Below are 19,683 nucleotides of genomic sequence, written 5' to 3' on the forward strand. Positions count from 1 at the left end.
CATACAAGGTAAAAATTGAATCGATAAACCTATGCTCCCAACAGCAAAAAATAAAAACATAAGGAAAAACTTCTATACAGATTTTGAATTGAACTATTAATAAATAATAATTACAAAGTATATATCTAACTGAAAATGTAATCAACAAAAAAGGTAGCAACCTAGACGAAAAACGTCAAAACAGGTGACGCAATAACAACATGATTAAGAGTTTTAACCATTTAACCCAATGTTTTGTTTGAAATATTGAAAATAGACCGATTCGTCTCTGTCAACGGCCCCTGCTCTCTGACTTGGATTAATGGGTAACGTAATTAAAGTAGTGTACCAGGTGTGGTTTTTACCCTACGCGACCGCTAGCGTTTGTGCGTATAATGTGTGAAAGAAAATAGGGTTATAAAATCTTAGCGGATAGACAACTTTAATAATTATGACTGGAATTGTGTGTGGCTTTTATACATGTAATACTAGTCGCGACAAACTTCGTTGTTCGTTTTTAGCTAAGGTTTAAATTGGTCCATATACGCCCGACTTATAACATGTGAATCTCATGAGTTCATGAGTTATTGTGCGTTTATGTGTGTATTTGTGGTAGTAATTTACATTCAATGCAATTTTAGAGGAAGGATTTATGTACCATTGGTGTATATTTCTTTTTTCAGATAGACAGTAGATGTATGGATATTAGGAGCTTATCATGAAACAAAAATAAATATTTTTCCTCATCCGATATCAGGTTTTCAATTGCTGGATGATAATTTGGAAATATTTTCACACATAATCCCACTAATTGAATACGTATTATGATTGAGGTAGACACATATAAAAATTCAAAGGAAACCAATATAAATATACTTTTATATCCTTCTCGTCAAACAATTAATAATTTTCAAAGTTACGTGGATAATTAAGAAATTATTACAATTAGACAAAGCGAAATTTCATTCTGGAAATAAGCTCTACAGCCGCCAAAAAAGCCTCGAAATTTTCAAAGGAAAATTAGGTGATTAATCAATTATCCGTAAAGACCGAGACGTGGGATCCCGCAGAGATTCGTTCTGATTACGATCGGATTAGGGCCTAAGACCCGTGAGAGACTCCACATGGAAATCCCTGCTAAGCGACGGTAAGCGTGACCCTTGGAGTAATCCTTACGGGTCACCGCTAGCTTCTGTAGAAAAATAACGAGAAATATGAGAATATTTTAACTTGACTTCGATTCTGTGACCAGATAACGAGACATTGTCCTTAATAGCATGACAATCTATGGACTTTTAACTACGTTAATGATTGATTGATTGATAATTGCTGATTTTCATTTATTTTATTATTTTATCGGTACACGTTAACTGTTATAAAGTTGGTTAATACAGATAACAATGCTAAAAATTTATTATTATAGTTCTGTATACATATAAACTGTTTATTTTTTAAGCGACACATAAAAAACTAAATATATTTGCATTACAATGAGAAAATGAAACAATTCCTACACCCTAATTTACATTAAATATCGGCTTTTCTATTTAAAAATCAAATTCGTACTATTTAGAACCTATACAATAAAACAAATCTTCTTTAAATAGTATCAAAGTCTGTTTTTTACGTTTCACCTAAAAGCTTAGAAGCTCTTAGAAGATATGAATAAAATCATTGAAGAGACCCAAAGGGCATTTTAAATTTTTTTCATCTAAAGAAAATTTCTTTGTCTGCAATGTCGAACGCCAAACGCGTCCCTTTTTATGACTTAACCAACAATAGTGCCACAGTTCTTGGTCATGAATTTGTCGGCGGAGTCGAAAATTTAGTGGAATCTCTTTTAAACTTGACCTGTTATTTAGGACAGAGTCATGAGTAGAGTAGAAATGTACTATTTTATTTTTTTATGACAGGGATGTGATAATTCCCAATCGCTCTGTTTGATTACGTACCGTTTGAAACAAGCCTGCTAATCATATTTTTTCCTTATCATAATAGTGGCGTTCGATATTATTTTTCGTAAATTTGATGATGTCTCATTATATTAGATCGTTATGAGAATCAGAAAGTTTAACCTTATGTTGTATTTTCTTTCTTAAAACCATAAATGCCTTCCATCAACTTTTTTTTCAACATTAATTGCCACCTTCCAAATAAACAAAGAATACAATTCAATTGAAGTGATTTTGATTTCAATCTTAGTTATTGATTGATTTTAAAGAATTTGTAATTATTATTTCGCTGTCGCGTATTATGCATCTTCGTTTTTTTCTAATATATTAGGTATTATAAAAGACATTTTTAGCTCATATAGTCCATTTAATAAAAATAATGCAACACACCAACACATAACAATAATCCTCTTAACTGTAAGAGGATTATCGTTATGTGGCAATAAGTTTTTTTTAATTAATGACTTCATAATAAATGGTTTTAAAAGAAATTTCCTCACTCCAAGCATTTCTTTGTGCCGCGTTCAGTGTACCCACATCCGTACGAGGGATTACGCGACACCCGCACCGAAGCCGGCGGCGTTTTGTATTATCTCTTAGATTCCTCTTTTATAAAAACAAAGAGACTCCCGCCATTTACGAATTTCTCACTCTTTTGCACTCACACGATTGTCGCAACGAGGCCACCCAAGGCGTTTAGTTTGGAGGACTTTTTGCGTAGATTTCGTGTTTATTTATGTTTATAGATATTTTGGTGTACAGTTAATTTATTTGTGAGTAAACGAGTGTATTTAATATTTCCTTAATATACCTTACCTTTAATAACCTAAAATAGGTAGCTAATATAGGTAGCTATGTAACAGTTCTTCATAAAATTGTCCTATATAACTACCACTATAACCTGTTTCAAAAGCATATAAAATAAGCCTCATTTCCCGCCATTTCTATCTTCCACAGAACACATTCCTTGAAACAAAAGAATGCATTCACATTCTGAATCACAGACACCTTTGGAACTGGACATTCATAAAAAAAGCAATTTCAAAATCAAAAGACATTTCACACAGAACATTACCCAGGTGGAAAAATCTAGACCTTAGCCGGTCAGCGTATGGAACGCAAATTATTCACACTCATTTATACAGCCTCAGAGCGTGTTCATACAGACATCTATAAATTTATTTTTTTCAAATCCCTCACTTTTAGATAATTTCAGTTGCATGGCAGGGTATAGCTTAGTAGACAGTCCACTGCTTTCTGGGGTTCAACCCAGAGCCCTTTTCCCCAATGTCGTAGGTGTCCGTAAATTCATTGATTGTTTAAAAATGAAAACGGTTCATTACTAGAAAATAACTATCGAGTTACTTATTGGGAAAAAAGAATAGGTATGTTTTTATTTTTCGGCAAGTTTTGTAGGCCGATTATTCAGAACAATGGTGTATTTGTTTATCCAGATAATATGAAATTTTATAATTGATAAATTTCATCCTAATACAACTAGGTAAGATATATAATAAATATGTTGTGTGTAATGTAATCTATTTCTCTCGTAGTACGGGATACTAAAAATGCTATAAACCTAATGTCAATGTACAGATGACATGTACATTATTATGATAAAAAATTATTTTCGTCATTATTTGCTATTTAAATTTAAAAGACCATACTCATAAAGAGGAAATATAGTTTCAGTGTAAAGGATACTTCTTACTTACAGAATAGATAATATGAAATTACCATAGACCTTGCCTGGTACTAATTTGAGAGTTGTCAAATCGTGTGATTCACCACTGTTTTAGAAACGGATCCGATACAAGCTGTTACAGTTTCTGTGTGAACGGGCTGTTATGCTTGAAACAGTGGTACAAACGCCTTCGTGACCTAGTTCCATTTTAACATTTTCATTTCACACTTTTGCTTATATAACGTGTGAAGTGTCTCTTCTTTCAGCCTAGCATTAACACGGCGAATCTACCCGTGTGGAAAGCGCGGTCCATATTAACTTTAGTGGCTTTTTTTTGCTATTTTTAAACTTTATAGGTCAAAAAGTAAGTAATATAGCATACTAGCTGCGCCCCGCGGTTTCACCCGCGCTAGTCCGTATCCCGTAGGAATATCGGAATAAAAAGTTGCCTATATGTTATTCCAGATGTCCAGCTGTTTACGTACTAAATTTCATTGCAATCGGTTCAGTAGTTTTTGCATGAAAGAGCAACAAGCACACACACATCCTTACAAACTTTCGCATTTATAATATTAGTAGGATGTGAACACGATATTTTGGAAAAATTTGTGCAATGAAATAGTAATAAAATTAATTAAGATTTTTGATTAATTAACATTGTCGACATTATGACACATGATCACATAATTGTCCATATTATTATATTATTATATTATTATACTCCTAGGAAAGGAACACACACATTAAATAAAGATAAATTACAGATTCATTATTATTATTCCAAATTTGTAATTAAATATGGACAAATAAGATAATCAGTAGTAACCGTTATGTGATGTAATTCTATTTTAAGTATTCATAAGGAAAATAAATCTCTAAACCTAGCGCAAGTGCTCTAAATCAAAAAGCTCCATCCAATTAAAGGGAACGCAAAAGATTTAATATCCTACTATTCAAAGTTATAGATCTCGCTGTAACTTCTCCTATTAATTAGAAAGGAAATTAACTTGCACTAAAGTGTGCCAACTGCCAAACTATGAACTACTTTGCTACAATCGAATATGGCGTCGAAATGAGACACAATGAACATTAAGGACCAAATATTTCCATCCGTACAATACATTACCGTAATATATTACTATAGCAGTAACGTTGGAAATCTGAAACCTAATACAAAAAGACGCTTAGAGAGATTTTATCGATCGCATGCCAGTTCACATGGCAAATACTGTTACGTAATATTTATAAGACAACATCTAATGTATGTGTTAAAGCAATAAATTAATGAATTTGAATTTGAAATGACGCGCGAGTACCTTTAACATAATACTCAAAAATCGAAAGATGATTTTGGGAAAAACGTAAAAGATTAGCTTTTCAGATTACATAGATATTAGTAGCTATCCAAGATCCCTATAGGTAAGTTAGTAACCAAAATTAGCGCACCTCTTTTTTGTACTTAAATAGGCTGACGTTTGACAAACGGGCGGCACACCGACTTTCTTGGGGGGCATCTATTAATTATGTGAGGCATTCAGGGGAGCAGAGGGTCGAGTTGAATCTCATTTAATCTCACTTTGGGTAGAGGGGGGTTAAATAAAATATATTAAATATACGCTAACAAAAAACTTGATAATCTGGTTTTTTCTTGGTAGACACAGAAAAAAATTACGTTATATTATATTTAATTAAGTACAATATGATTCTTTACTAAAATGTGGTTATGGTACACAACTTGAGATGACATACTATATGTGTGTAAGTAAGTAGCTCGTATATAATGTAATGTAAATACTCGTAAATTTTAGTATTTGCTACTTGTGAATAAAGAGCCTAAAGATTTTTTTTCTTTTTAAGATAACTGAAAACGCACTAACACAAGAAGCTCATATTAAAAAAATATACGTAAAATTTAAGGGGATAGAAGGTTTATATCATCTCACGAAATCTCATCAAAGGGGAAGGATACGAAAAATGTCCACGTAAATAATGGACGCCCCTTGCTAACTTTCATATAAAATCACTATTTGATTTGAAACTTTAAAATGGAAAGGTTTTTGTACCATTGAATTCAACAGTTTTTTTATTGTCTACTGTAGTGAATAATTGTGTGGACACAAAGAAAAATGTATGACCAGTGGATGTTTTTGGGAAAGAGTTTCACAAAATATGCTACAATTGTTTATGTATTTGTTTCAAAAGACTTATAAAGGGATTAAAAGTATTCACGTTATATTCAAAATGTTTGATTGCATTGGACCTTCATGGAAAGAAATAGTTGAAAGGATTAAAATGAAGTTTTCGAAAACAGAAATCCCAGAATTTGCATAGTACTCTACAAACTACATTATAGCAACTGCATTTTTTATAATATTCATCAATTTATTCCGCCAATTTTTATGGGCTTCAATTTAGTGAAATCCATGAAATGTAATTTCTATAATCGATTATTACACGTCACATTACAGCCGAACATTTAGTATAATAATGTAAAAGTAACTTAAGAGTCAAAAGCGAATCTTATATTGTAGGTTATAGATCAAGATTAATGTAAAATTCAATATATTTACAACACGCCCGAAATGATATATCTACAAATATTATCAATTGTCTTCCTAGCCAAGTTCTCGATAGCATCAGATGTCGACTTAGAAAATCTTTCTATATATAACTACCATCTTAGTACTGGTGTTCCAGAAGCAGCAAGGTTGATGGCTTCTGAAGCAAAATATTTAGCCTACGGTAGTATATATCAAATTGTTGGAGGTCGCACTACCGACATTAGCCACGTACCCTATCAAGTAAGTTTTATTACATAAAACAAATTTTCTTGATCAAGATCTAAGTAACATAAACAATATGCTGTGTGTATTATTACAAATGTTGTACTTTTTGATGTGTAAAGTATCAGGAAACTCATATTGAACATCAGCAGTGAAGATTCAAGACATCTAGTGTACGAGTAAAGGAAATTCTTAATTTGAATTGAATAAAAACGAAAAACCTTCAAAATAAATGTTTTATTGCGCATTTAATGGCAATTCATAATAAATCTTATACCTCTGTGATTAATCGATTTATCTTAGGGGGCGGTGATAGATTTAGCTTCATGTGCCTTATTCTAATAATCCGGTATCTTTTCATATTCAACTCTAAGATTAATTAGAGATTTTGTTCATATACAAATCCACTGAGGTTGGCGACACGCCTCGTATGCAACGTGCAAATCTCAATGAATTTGTATGGTGGTATTCTCTCGAAGACTAAAACAGTTGAGTATTGAAGATTTGAGAAGCCTTATACGTACGGGCTTAATGTATAACTATTAAGCGACTGTTTATGCGATTAATTCCCATTTAGATCAGTTAAAACATTATTACTATTGTATTGGCTCCTAAGGCAGTGTTAATCTAGTTCAGGAGCCTAAGGATTCATACCACTACACATGTAACGTTCTTATGCAAATAAAGATTTTATTTAATTAATTTTCATTTGCAAAAGTTCGTCATCATACTCGAAACTTCGTAATAGACCGAGATGTCCCGAAGGAAAATCTATAAAATTCTCTTAAAAGCAATACATATTAACTGCGAAGTTGTGATTGAAATGTGAGAATTCTATCTATAGCAAATATATATACGATAGATACCAGAGGCCCAGTGATACTTTTGATGTTCAATAGAATGATCACCTTTGTTCCAAATGTAATTTTAAAATCATTGACCAAGAGGATAGATACGTATATCAAAAAATCTTTACTTAGAAAAGTCTGTTCTCCTTCAGGCAGGTCTAGTCATTAAAGTACTACGTCTACTGACGTCTATTTGTGGAGGCTCTCTTATCACTCCCACTCGTGTCGTCACAGCAGCTCACTGTATTTTCGACGGCAACACCAGAGCTCAGGATATAACAGTGGTGCTTGGATCCAGCCACATCTTTTCAGGAGGAGAGAGGACCGATTCTGATGGAACTGTTGTCCATACCGACTGGAATCCTAACACAACGGAAAATGATATTGCTATAGTTTTCATTTCGCCGATTACATTTACAGGTTGGTGTATTTAGCGCAAATTTTTTGTGTTATTAACAAGCTTCCCAGAATAAAGATCACATATTTAAACGAATAAAATGTACCTATTACTGGAAGAAACTTGTTCCCACGACACAGAAAAACCTAGTGTGGGAGCAATGGTTTTTAATTTATATTTTTCATTATACTTTTTGGATATTAAAGTATTGTTATAAATTTAAAAAGCGCCTCCAGTTGTCAATATGGATATCATTTCACAATATAATAATATTTTTTAAATAACGTTGATATTTATTTGTATCACACTTATTCCATTACACGTGTTGATAGGGAAACTCGCTATTGAAGCAATAAAAATGCTTGAAACCTAGACAATAGGCTTGCTCTATGATAATATCATCGCTTTGTGCATAATCACATTTGACATAAAGTAATAAAAAGAAACATATTATAATGATACTGTTTCAGACGTAATAGAACCTATAAGTCTACCAAGCGGGCACGAACTGAAGGAAAATTTCATTGGTTGGACGGCACTGGCATCTGGATTCGGTTTAACAAAGAGCGGTAGGAACGTCATTCCTTCACAACATTCATTTGATAACGTCTATTACCCGATTTCAAATTAGACTCCCTTATTCAAGATTTCCAATTTACTCACTAGAACAATATAACCAATGGCTTAAACGTGGTTAAACAAATATAAAAGAGTTTGTATGTTGTATGTTATGTGTTTGTCAAGGTGTTACTTAGAAACAATTAATCCATTCGAATCGCGACCTTACCTTTATTGGTTTACTTTTACATTAAGCTAAGAAACTTGTAAATATCATGTTGTACCGCCGGAAAATCTAAGCCTCGAGTTGTTAGTTCCAAGTCTTGATAGAGGCTAATATTGATAAAGATGAATTTATATTCATGTTACATTTGTGAAGTTACTTACAGCGTTTTGACAAAGACTTCTCTTTATCCTATTGAAATGTATATACATGATATTGAGGTTAAACTCAATTTTATGTAACGCATAAACGCATTAACAAATAAAATTGTATACCCTTTTAACGACAAAACAGACGGGTCAGTTCTTCTTTGATTTTTAATATTCGTATATTTTCTAATTAGGTAATAAGTTTTAGCCCCACAAGAAACAAACTAATAATATGGTGGTTATTAACATTATTATAATTTGGTGGTGGTTAAAAATATGAGGTAGTGACGTGCATTACGTTTTTACAATTTAACCTTTATCGCATTCATCAGGTGGTAAAATTCCTCAAAACCAAAACTTAAACTCCGTTCATCTGAAAATAATTTCGAATGAACAATGCCAGGCGATTTATGGTGATATAGTTCGGCCTACTAATATATGTACTGATGGAGCTGATGGACGGGGTACGTGCAACGGCGATTCCGGTGGTCCCCTCACCGTTGATAACAAGGGAAGACGGATCTTGGTATGAAGCTATATATAAATAAATATACCTACTAGAATTATCCTACTTATAAACTTGTTTGGTTGAATACGCTAATGTCAGGAACTGCTGGTCCGATTTGAAAAATTATTAAAGTATCAGACAGCCCATTGATTGAGGAAGGTTATAGGCTAATATGCACCACGGGCGAAGCCGGGGCCGAACGCTAGTTATATTATTAACGCAATATTTTAAATGCACGCGAGTGAAGCTGCGGATTCCAGCTAGTACATTATAAAAAATTTAAAACTAGAATAGAAACAACTTTAAATAATTCGAAAGTAACCTTTATAGAAGATGTTTTTCAATTCATTTCTGTTACATTATATCATAATTAAGTGCATCTCAAATTCTACGTAAGTCTGCCTATCACTGATTCTTCGTCTATTTTGTTTTCTAACACTCGGATCATTTTTCAGATCGGTATTACTTCATTCGGCGCAAGCGCAGGTTGCGACAAAGGTTTCCCTGCGGCTTACACTCGAGTCACTTCCTATGTATCCTGGATTCTTACTATTTAAATTTATTAATACAATAACCGTTTCTATCAATTTTATTCAAAACAAGATTCTAATGATTTGCACAAATCCATTAAATGTAAATTTTATTAATTTCTATACAAAGTATGTTTATTCTAATATATAACATAACAATATCACTGCTACACGGTACTGCTTAATTAGTACATTTACGAACTGATTGGAAACCAAAATTATGTAAACAGATTTTGATTGAGTTTAACATTAGTTAATATTAGCAATATTTATGGAACCATTGATTACTACATTACATTCATAAGTGGTTTGTATAGTTATTTATTGTTCATTCATCTGACCAATATCCTTTCCTTAAATAACCTCTATTGTACCAATACTAAGATGATCGAGGAGAAAAGGAATTATTCCTTTTTATTTTCTTTTATTGAGCCACACCCTGCGTTTCATATAATTATACTTCTATTTATAAACAATAAATAAAAATAATATTAAAAAAACCGTTTTTTAATTAATACATATGGATGTATACATGGTACAAGTGCCAACAGTTTTTAAACAATATTTATTTGTCTATGAGATAGATTTGGTTAAAAAACTTGTTTTTGGTGCTTTAAACATAAACATACATGTCTCTTTGTTCCGGCTCAACTCCGGAACAACTTGGCCGATCTTTAGGGCTCTGGCAGATAGGTAATGTAATAAGGAATTTAATTTATACTACTTTTCTCGCATGATTTCCAAGGGACCATGGAAATTTAAAGAGACCTGCGTGATGCTAGCTGTATTTCGATTAGTATATTTGTATGTTCATAGAGGGAAATCTACAGAAGTTCCTACCGTGAAAATTATTTCACAAATTCTTACATAAACAAGCGGCTGGTATTCGAAATTTCAATTGATACGATTCTTCCAATGCATGCTTGTTTTGAGTCGAAATGCTGTATCATAATTTTAATACTTGTAATTTTTTAAATTAAACTTTTAGCAAAAGAAATCCATCGGTGACACAATTGCATTTTCATTGCACGCATAATATATTTAAACCTAGAAAATTATAATATATTGAACGCCATTTCGCCTTGGCACTCTCTCGATACATTAAACTAATATGTTGCTAATAGTTACTGATAAGTTTGAAAGCAAACTTATAGAATCACATCAGTTCACAAACGTGACATTAAAATTGAGTTACTGTGGCTTTTCCTACTAGTAACTTACTTATTAACATAAGATCCTTTGATCTTATAGAATAAGATACATTATCTTATTAACATATCCTCTATGTACGTATATGTTGCGTAATCTGAAACAGAGTATTAAATATGCTTTTAGTGCGCGCTGCTTGCTGATTACAGCTAAATTACTACATGAAGAGGTTCTAGCTTCATACCTCTATAACGGGGCCATCTAATATTGTTCTACGTTTCCATATAAATTTATTTTTATTATTACTCGTTAAGATTTTACGAGTTCGTATGTATGGAGGGAAAACTTATTGCAGTAAGTGGGTAAAAAAAGTTTTTGCAAACCGATTTTCATTTTTGATAATGCAACATTTAGGTACATCTAGAAAAGAAAATTTCATCAAATTGGTTTATAAATTGCTAGCTGCGCCCCGCGGTTTCACCCGCGTAAGTCCTTATCCCGTTGGAATATCGGCATAAAAAGTTGCCTATATGTTATTCCAGTTGTCCAGCTGTCTACGTACCAAATTTCATTGCAATCGGTTCAGTAGTTTTTGCGTGAACACACACATCCTTACAAACTTTCGCATTTATAGTATTAGTAGGATTACGATCGATATAATAGCATATTAAGTCATATATATGTCGACATCGTGCTGATAAAAATACACTATACTTGTACCTTAATAAAGCGAAATAAGAATCATTAATATTGCAACCATTAATCACTATTATCTTTGCTTTAGTTCCTCCATAAATAATGTGCATTGTTATTGCAGGATAGGCATGTAATATATTATTTCTACTCGAAATTTATTTGCAAAGGTTTATATTTATACATACATTACAACTGATACTAATGTATTTAACATTTCTTATCTATAAAATAAATATTCTTGGTGAAGTCTAAATATATCGCATAAAAATGATGAAACGTTGAACGGATAAAAGCTTGAATTTACGAAATAATAACAAGATCGTTACAAATAAACAGGCTTTAACATCGAATAACAAGGATATCTTAACGTAGCCGTCAAACGCGTGAAAAATGAATAAGGTTATCAGAGCAGAGGAGGGGAATAATTGAGATCTTCAGAATCGAGATATGATGGATCTCACACCTCTCCGCCATTAAATCGCTCTTCAAAGGGTAAATCTATATTTAAGTGCCTCGAAGTTCCTACTTGTAATTACATTTTTATGTTGTCGAGGGCTCCCAACTTGGTCGTGGAACTAATGCCTCTAACAAATTCGAATATAATAGAGCGCTTGGGGTTGCACTTTGATATCTTTTTCATGTCTCAATCTTCTGTATAGGATTAATACCAGTTTATTCGATTTAGAGTTATGACATTAGTAATTAAATACTAGGTGTCATCCGTGGCATATCATTTTGGAGTGATTTAATTACGCGTCACAATCGAGAATTAGATGTATTACTGTGATAAAAAAACCAATATAACTCTCTAGTCTCCATACTATATCCATACAACAAATATACTAATATATCGTCCATGAATTCCCCCCGTTACGACGTGAAAGCAAGACAAATAAACAAAAACACATTCGTATTTATCATATTAATAAGGATTACTGTTTTTCTTTTATTTCCTTGCACCCGATACTTAAGCTGGAAGAAAACCAAACATTGGAAAGTCAGTCAATAATAAATACCTACTATATACTTAATCAGATAAAAAAAATGTTATGGTTTGGGATTACAAATTAAATATGGCTTTTTAATTATCGGATTTAATAGATCGTAACACAAGTATGATAATCAAAAAATCTTGTATCCAAAAAATGTTTTAATTGTATTTAACAAAAAACTAAACCTTCAAATTGTCAGAAGTTGACCAAATTGCAATTGGACCACAGGAAATATGTCAACCAAAAAAGGAGCATCCAAATCGGTCTACCCAATCGAAAGTTCTGAGGTTAACAAACACAAGGAAAATCATTCGAACCATATATATGTATATTTTTTTTTGAGTAGGTTTAAAAGAAAAAATACAAATTGAAAATAAACTACGCCTGCTAAAAGTAATGAGCAAAAACTATTATTTACATGAAACACAATAACACTGCGAGAAAATGAAAACTATGATAAATAATAAATCAATCATGCCATACTTTTTAGGATTTAGACATACAAATAAATTATAAAAGGCTAATTTTCTGTTTTATAGCAAAATAAATGTGTGGAATCTTCTTGAACGTTGTACATTTGAATCCATGCACAATCTATTATTAAACTTTATTATTAGAGATTTAAAGAATCATTTGCACAGCCTTGACACAAAGCTTGGAGATTAGAGCAAAACGTCTCATGAGTTCTGACCCAATTTATATTTATAATAAAACTGATGAATTTATTCATGTGTCTATTCAACCACAATCAATGATATTTTTTCCGGACTATTTGTTCTAAATCTAAACAAATATTATAAAGAGAAAACTTTTGTGTTGTTGTATGTATGCAACGTCTTTACGCAAAAAACATTGGACAGATTTCAAAAATTCTTACAGCATTAGAAGCTACAACTTCACTGAGTGACAGTGGCTATATACCTATGTACCACGGGCGAAGTCGGCTTACATTTTATGACGTATTTAAGCTGTAGCCAATGCACCATGCTCATGTACTTAGCAGTCATGTATCACTACTAAGTACCTCATCATCAAAATCCATTCAGTGCTTTTTGCGTGAAAGAGGAACAAAGATATATGCGTACTAAATTTCACGTTTATAATACAGGCTGCGCCCCGCGGTTTCACCCGCGCAAGTCCGTATCCCGTAGGAAGATCGGGATAAAAATTTGCCTGTGTTTTATTCCAGTTGTCCAGCTGTCTACGTGCCAAATTTCATTGCAATCGATTCAGTGGTTTTAGCGTGAAAGAGCAACAAACACACACACCTCCTTACAAACTTTCGCATTTATAACATTAGTAGTATTAGTAGCATTTGCCTCGTACTCTATTATTTTACACGGTTCTTCACTTCACTTTCATCTTATGTATGATGGTATGTGTGAAAATATCGGTAAACATTTCTCTGAACATCTAGATAACTCTAAACATTCCATAAACCCGTTATATATGGTATCTAACAACTGCATAACGGTGTTACGTAGAATTACGTTCACGTAGGTGAAATTAAAAGAAAGTAACGTCCTATTAATACATCATTGTCGGTAATACATATAAATAATTATAATAAAAGATATCTGAAAAAAGATTGTAAGTAGATGATTAAAAAAAGTAAAACAATAGTAACTGACTATGAATATTTTCTGGAAAATTGTATACTGTGATATTAGTATACCTATATATTATCTGTGCCTTCATAGGCACAGATAATCTATCTATATATCCTATATCATTATAGGCTAGCAACAAATCGTCTAGGTATTTAAGAAAATAGATAACGTAATAGATATTCAACCATCTTACCACTTTATATACAAATGTGGACTTTGATCAACTGCGACGTATTCACAAGTCTATAGTGTTATTTGTAAGGACTCACTTGACAAGATCAGAACCATGTTCATTGTTCGCATCAATTGTTGAGATAGGTCATTTTTTTTTTAAGTTTTGTCCATTAAATGGAATTCTTCGAAGTTATTCCTTCTTTATTGTAAATGAAACTGATAATTAATAATTAATTATGAATTACCAATAACCACAGATAACAGAATACTATAATAGTAGCTATAACTAATCATCGTATAAAATACTTTTATTATTTTTCGAAAAAAAAATAGATCAACTCGTTATACTTTTTCAGTACATATTTTGGTATAGCATATTTGATATAGAATTTTTAACAATACTTTGTAACAAATATTGCTTATAATTTATAATAATAGAAAATCAATTAAGTATTCAACCCCACCCCAAATTTTATCAATAATTAACAACAAACATTATCGCTACCGCTTTATTTACTACGTCTGACTCAGTCGGGAACCTTCGGCTGGTTCCGCAGCACGCTCTGCAGGCAAAACAAGGTCACGGCAGTGACGGCGCGCGGTCACCGAATATTTTTGAATATTACGACATAGCTACACCGTCAGCGGTATGATTACCTCATAGCATCTACCTATTATTAGCTGGATACGCAAGCTATATACATAGCTTCCATCTACTCCCTAGTAACCTCCGCGCCGCGCAACAAAACGAACGTCCGAAATGGCAAAACACAATGCCTTCCTTGTCTTTCTCATTGCACAAGTGATAGTTGCACACAGTTACAAAATACTCGGCGTATTCCCTTCCCTGGACCGAAATAACTACCTCACATATAGACCACTATTCCGTGAATTGGCAATTCGAAATCATGATGTGACTCTAATTAGCCACTTTCAAATGCCAAACGCACCGGATAATTACAAAGACATATTATTGAGTGAAAATCCAGTGTACAGAGGTTTGTCCTACGACTCAGTTATCGTGAATGAGGTGTCGCGAGTTCCATTCGAGACGTTAGTTTCAACTAAAGCCGGGAACGACGATTGTAAAACGCTTATGAATCACAATCAGGTGTTGCACATGATAAGAACTCGACCTCGATACGATGTGATAATAGTAGAGTCTTATAACAGTGATTGCGCTCTCGCTCTGGCGGCAAATTTGAGTGCACCGTACATCGCTTTCAATCCACAGCCAATTCATCCCTGGCATTTCAATAGACTAGGGATCAATTTCAATTCAGCCCATGTTCCTCAGTCCCTGTTGCAGTATGGAAAGCAACCTTGGTTTTTTGACCGGTTAAAGAGCTACGTTTTATACTACATTACCCAATGGGTGTATTATATTGGATCGCAAGTGACTGACCATGTTTATTTATACAAATATTTGGGTGATAACCTCCCCACGTTGGAAACCATCGCTGCAAATGCAAGCCTTGTGTTTGTAAACACACATCAATCGGTTTTCGGTGGGGTTGCCAGGTCGGATAACGTAATTGATATAGGAGGTATACACATCAGGCCACCTAAGATTATTCCCACGGTTAGTATCAATTAATATTGAATGACAATTAGCTCGCTAGTATTTAATATAATGACCACAATATAGGGATATGCACACTGCTCATTGTGCGTATTGGAATTAATATCAACCATACATATTAATTACCAGAGGTTCCTATGTACAAAGTCTATCAATAAACTTAACATTGTACTTTTAAATATACCTAAACGCATGAAATACAATTGAGAAATCATTTTCGGTTTATTTAATTTATATTTCAAATAGCACTCAAATGTTCTTTTATACGTGAAGGAGATACCATATCTTTGAGATGAAACATTACGTTTATATATATTATTAGTCATGATATAATAGATGTGCTGACTAACCAATATATTATATTAATAATCAAATTAATTAATAAAAATAACGATTCTAAGAAAATTAAAATTTTAACTAACTTCGTAGGTATTCCTTTGTCACCTTATTGGACTGGTCACGAATAATGATATATTGTATTTAAATATTCACCTCTGTTTAACAAAGTAATTTTTTTGTTAGTGAACAAATGAATCACCATCATACGAAAAACCTGACCTTTAATAATGTTACTAAAGATAATAAAATTAATAAAATGCATAGCGGTAATAACAGCAGGAGAAAGTCCGATGTCACTAACCCCTGTCTCTCGAGGATTGCGTGGAAAGTATGCTAACCAACGTCTGTTCTCGTGTAAAACTTTAGTCGGGAAATATCGATAATTTGCTGTTAATGTTTGTTTTTTCGATAGAATAAACAATTTTTCGCAAATTATATGAAAAACGCAATAGGTAATCCTGGATATTTATTGCACTAGCGATGATATTTTAAATATGAACTCATTATTTAGTCAAGATCTTAAATTGTATTAACACCTACACATATTTTATGAAAATAGTGCCAATGAGAAAGCTATTTTCAAATACACTTTCGATGCAATTCAAACTATGAGATGAAGCGTATTATCATCCCTATTATTAACATTTAAATAAACATATAGTTGTATAGACTTATTCAATATATTCCTAACAATTCCAGGAAATCGAGAGATTCATAAACGAGGCCGAGCACGGTGTCATTTATATGAACTTAGGTTCTACTGTAAAGGACTCAACACTACCGAGCGATAAATTAAATGAACTGCTATCAACATTCGGTAAATTGCCTCTTAGAGTGTTGTGGAAATGGGATGGGGGCATCGTAGAGAATCTGCCAAGAAACGTTATGACTATGAGATGGCTGCCTCAATATGATATCTTAAGTGAGTATCATAGTCTGTACTGATATTCAATTTTATAAGTCGGAATGTACATTCACAGCGGGCGATTACTTTTTATTTCGTCTAATATAACGTAATAAAATAATGCTATTTAGGACTAATGTTTATTCATTCTAAATGTTAATAATCAGGTACAAATTCTTGCGTAGCTCGTTATAAAACCGCGTTTGTATTCGACTTTATATAGTCCAAATAATGTATCCTATGTATTTATTTACAATTTATGAAAGAATACGAGGTAGTAACTAGTAATAAATATTATACACAATAAATGAGTACAAAATTGTTATGAAGGTACTATTCAATACCTACTATGTAATATTATTATAAAAGCAAAAGTAACTCCGTCTGTCAGCTTACGCCTGAACCACAGAACCGATTTCGATGAAATTTGGTTCAAAATAGTTTGTGTCGAGAAGGACATAGGATAGTTATGATGCTGGGGATATCATGGGAACGCTAATGTTTAATATCTATTTAATTTATACTCTATATAATTCCAGAACACGAAAATGTAAAAGTATTCATTTCGCACGCTGGCATCTTGAGCACTATAGAAGCAATAGACGCTGGAATTCCTGTTATTGCAATCCCATTGTTTGGAGATCAGTACGGAAATGCTGCAGCCTTAGTGGACGCGGGAGTAGCTACCATTGTCCCGTATCAAGACTTGAAAAAACAGTATCTATTGGACGCTATTAATGACGCATTGGATTTAAAGTAAGTAGATAATTATGGAAATCTTTTTCTCTAGTTCTAAATTTGTTCCCAGAAGGACACTAAAAACTTTGTAGGTATTCAATAACACTCATTTAGCTCTCAAGTATTAGAAGTGTTAAATCAATAACACCCGATTTATTTTCCATTCATAATTATTGATCGTTAAGTGTTATCATTTGATCTAAATGAAAGAACGCTGAGAAACGATTAACGCCTGTACATTAAGAATATGAAAGGCAAAAATAATACGTTTTTGATGACGTGAGTTAAAATACATCGCGTTTTAAAGAATGCTTTTATATCTATTATCCATAAAAAAACAAAAGTCCAATAATATTATTAGACTTTATGGATCAAAGCTCAGATAGCAATAGCGTATTTATCTCATTCGAGATTCGACGAAAACTTGAATAGCAAAATCTCTTTAATAATAATGAATTGCGATGTATCTAGTCTATCTACACGGTACAACAGTCTCATGGTGTTTCGTTAAGCATGTACCGGAAGAAAAATACCGTTTTCTAACGTTACCTACCGGGCATTGTATTTTCTTGAGAAAAAAAATCAGAAACGTTTGTTGTTAACGTATAATATGCCCAAAGGATGTTCAGTAAAGCAACTTAAACCGACAGTTATATAAGAATAAATAAACATTAATTACAACAAATAAAAACAACAATAATTTTCCATTAGACAGTTTTTGAAAAGAAGTTTAAGCCTTGCTTGCTTTAAATTCTTATCATTAAATAGGAAAATACAAAAAATATCCCAATGAAAAACAAGAACTCAATTTTTCAGGTATCAAGAGCAAGCGAAACTCGTCTCAAGAATGTGGCACGACCGTCCCATGTCTCCCCTTGAAAGCGCCATCTATTGGATCGAGTACGTAGCTAGATACCGTGGGACACCTCAGCTAGTAGCGACATCTACCACGGTGCCTTGGTATCAACAAATGCAGCTAGATGTCCTTGCCTTTATCGGCATCGTATTTTACATCCTAACATGTGTCCTTTATAAGTTATTAAGCGTATGCTGTTGCTCCTGCTGTCGTAGTGATGTCCCTGTAGAAAGTACGGAATTTAATGAAGAAAGGAGATCAAAAAGAGTTAAATTTGAATAGACGTTAAAGTTTGTTTGGTGATATAAATATCAGGTACTTAATGAGCGTTTTATGGAAAGGAAATTATTAGACTGGTGTTATTTATTGATCGTTTTGAATTAAAAAGATAAATTTATTTTTGTTTTTATTTCACATACTAAAATCACTTGATTATTAATATGTGAAAGTTGCAAAAAACCGTTCACTAATAACTTTGACTTTTTGACTATTATAGTAATGACTAATAACTACTTACTGCTATTGATTTTTCTTAACCAGACAAGATTATAATAAACTTTTCATGTCTTTATTTCTTTACGAAATTTAAAAAACACACGTTAAATACCATATTATATTCCTACACCAATAAAGTTCTATATTGGATAGTTTACTAACAGTAATAATCTTTGTGCTAGTGGTATTTTATATAGTACCTACACTAATAAAAACAATATAACCATAGGTATTGACAATATCTTATAATTAAGCCCAATTTAAGTCAAAGACCATTAGATAAGGAGACATCAATGCAATAATATCTTCGAAGGATAAATAAACTATTTCAGAGTACGTCGTTTTGTTTGCAATTTGCTGAACTATTTTAATTATAAAAAAGTTTATACCTAAGTAACATTTAAATGCAATAAAACTCCAAAATATTTCGTAATAGCACAGATAACATGATACTATAATACGTAATAGGTATTCTGTTTGGCGCCTGCATAATTAGCAAGTACTTTTAAAATTCGTAAATATCCCCAAGAGTATCAA

At 32.5% G+C, this 19,683-nt stretch overlaps 2 protein-coding genes across 2 annotated transcripts; both read left to right on the top strand.

The window, feature by feature from the left end:
- Positions 1–6,197: 6,197 nt before the first annotated feature.
- On the top strand, positions 6,198–9,775 carry LOC119833062 (brachyurin-like). The gene is made up of 5 exons (XM_038356934.1): positions 6,198–6,416; positions 7,399–7,666; positions 8,114–8,212; positions 8,906–9,099; positions 9,537–9,775. The coding sequence occupies exons 1-5, from the start codon at positions 6,198–6,200 to the stop codon at positions 9,636–9,638; spliced, it is 882 nt and encodes a 293-aa protein (XP_038212862.1). The 3' UTR covers positions 9,639–9,775.
- A 4,981-nt stretch (positions 9,776–14,756) lies between these two features.
- On the top strand, positions 14,757–19,048 carry LOC119833130 (UDP-glycosyltransferase UGT5-like). Its single transcript, XM_038357036.1, has 4 exons — positions 14,757–15,814; positions 16,853–17,075; positions 17,597–17,813; positions 18,612–19,048. The coding sequence occupies exons 1-4, from the start codon at positions 14,993–14,995 to the stop codon at positions 18,931–18,933; spliced, it is 1,584 nt and encodes a 527-aa protein (XP_038212964.1). The 5' UTR covers positions 14,757–14,992; the 3' UTR covers positions 18,934–19,048.
- The last annotated feature ends 635 nt before the right edge of the window (positions 19,049–19,683 follow it).

Source organism: Zerene cesonia, chromosome 16, assembly GCF_012273895.1.
Source record: "Zerene cesonia ecotype Mississippi chromosome 16, Zerene_cesonia_1.1, whole genome shotgun sequence".
NCBI lineage: Eukaryota > Metazoa > Arthropoda > Insecta > Lepidoptera > Pieridae > Zerene > Zerene cesonia.

Excerpts from the sequence above, each read along its gene's own strand:
- LOC119833062 (XM_038356934.1), top strand. The coding sequence starts at position 6,198 with ATGATATATCTACAAATATTATCAATTGTCTTCCTAGCCAAGTTCTCG. Across the intron at positions 8,213-8,905 it reads ATTCGGTTTAACAAAGAGCG|GTGGTAAAATTCCTCAAAAC; the intron begins GTAGGAACGTCA and ends CGCATTCATCAG. Across the intron at positions 9,100-9,536 it reads ACAAGGGAAGACGGATCTTG|ATCGGTATTACTTCATTCGG; the intron begins GTATGAAGCTAT and ends ATCATTTTTCAG.
- LOC119833130 (XM_038357036.1), top strand. The coding sequence starts at position 14,993 with ATGGCAAAACACAATGCCTTCCTTGTCTTTCTCATTGCACAAGTGATA. Across the intron at positions 15,815-16,852 it reads CACCTAAGATTATTCCCACG|GAAATCGAGAGATTCATAAA; the intron begins GTTAGTATCAAT and ends TAACAATTCCAG. Across the intron at positions 17,814-18,611 it reads AATGACGCATTGGATTTAAA|GTATCAAGAGCAAGCGAAAC; the intron begins GTAAGTAGATAA and ends TCAATTTTTCAG.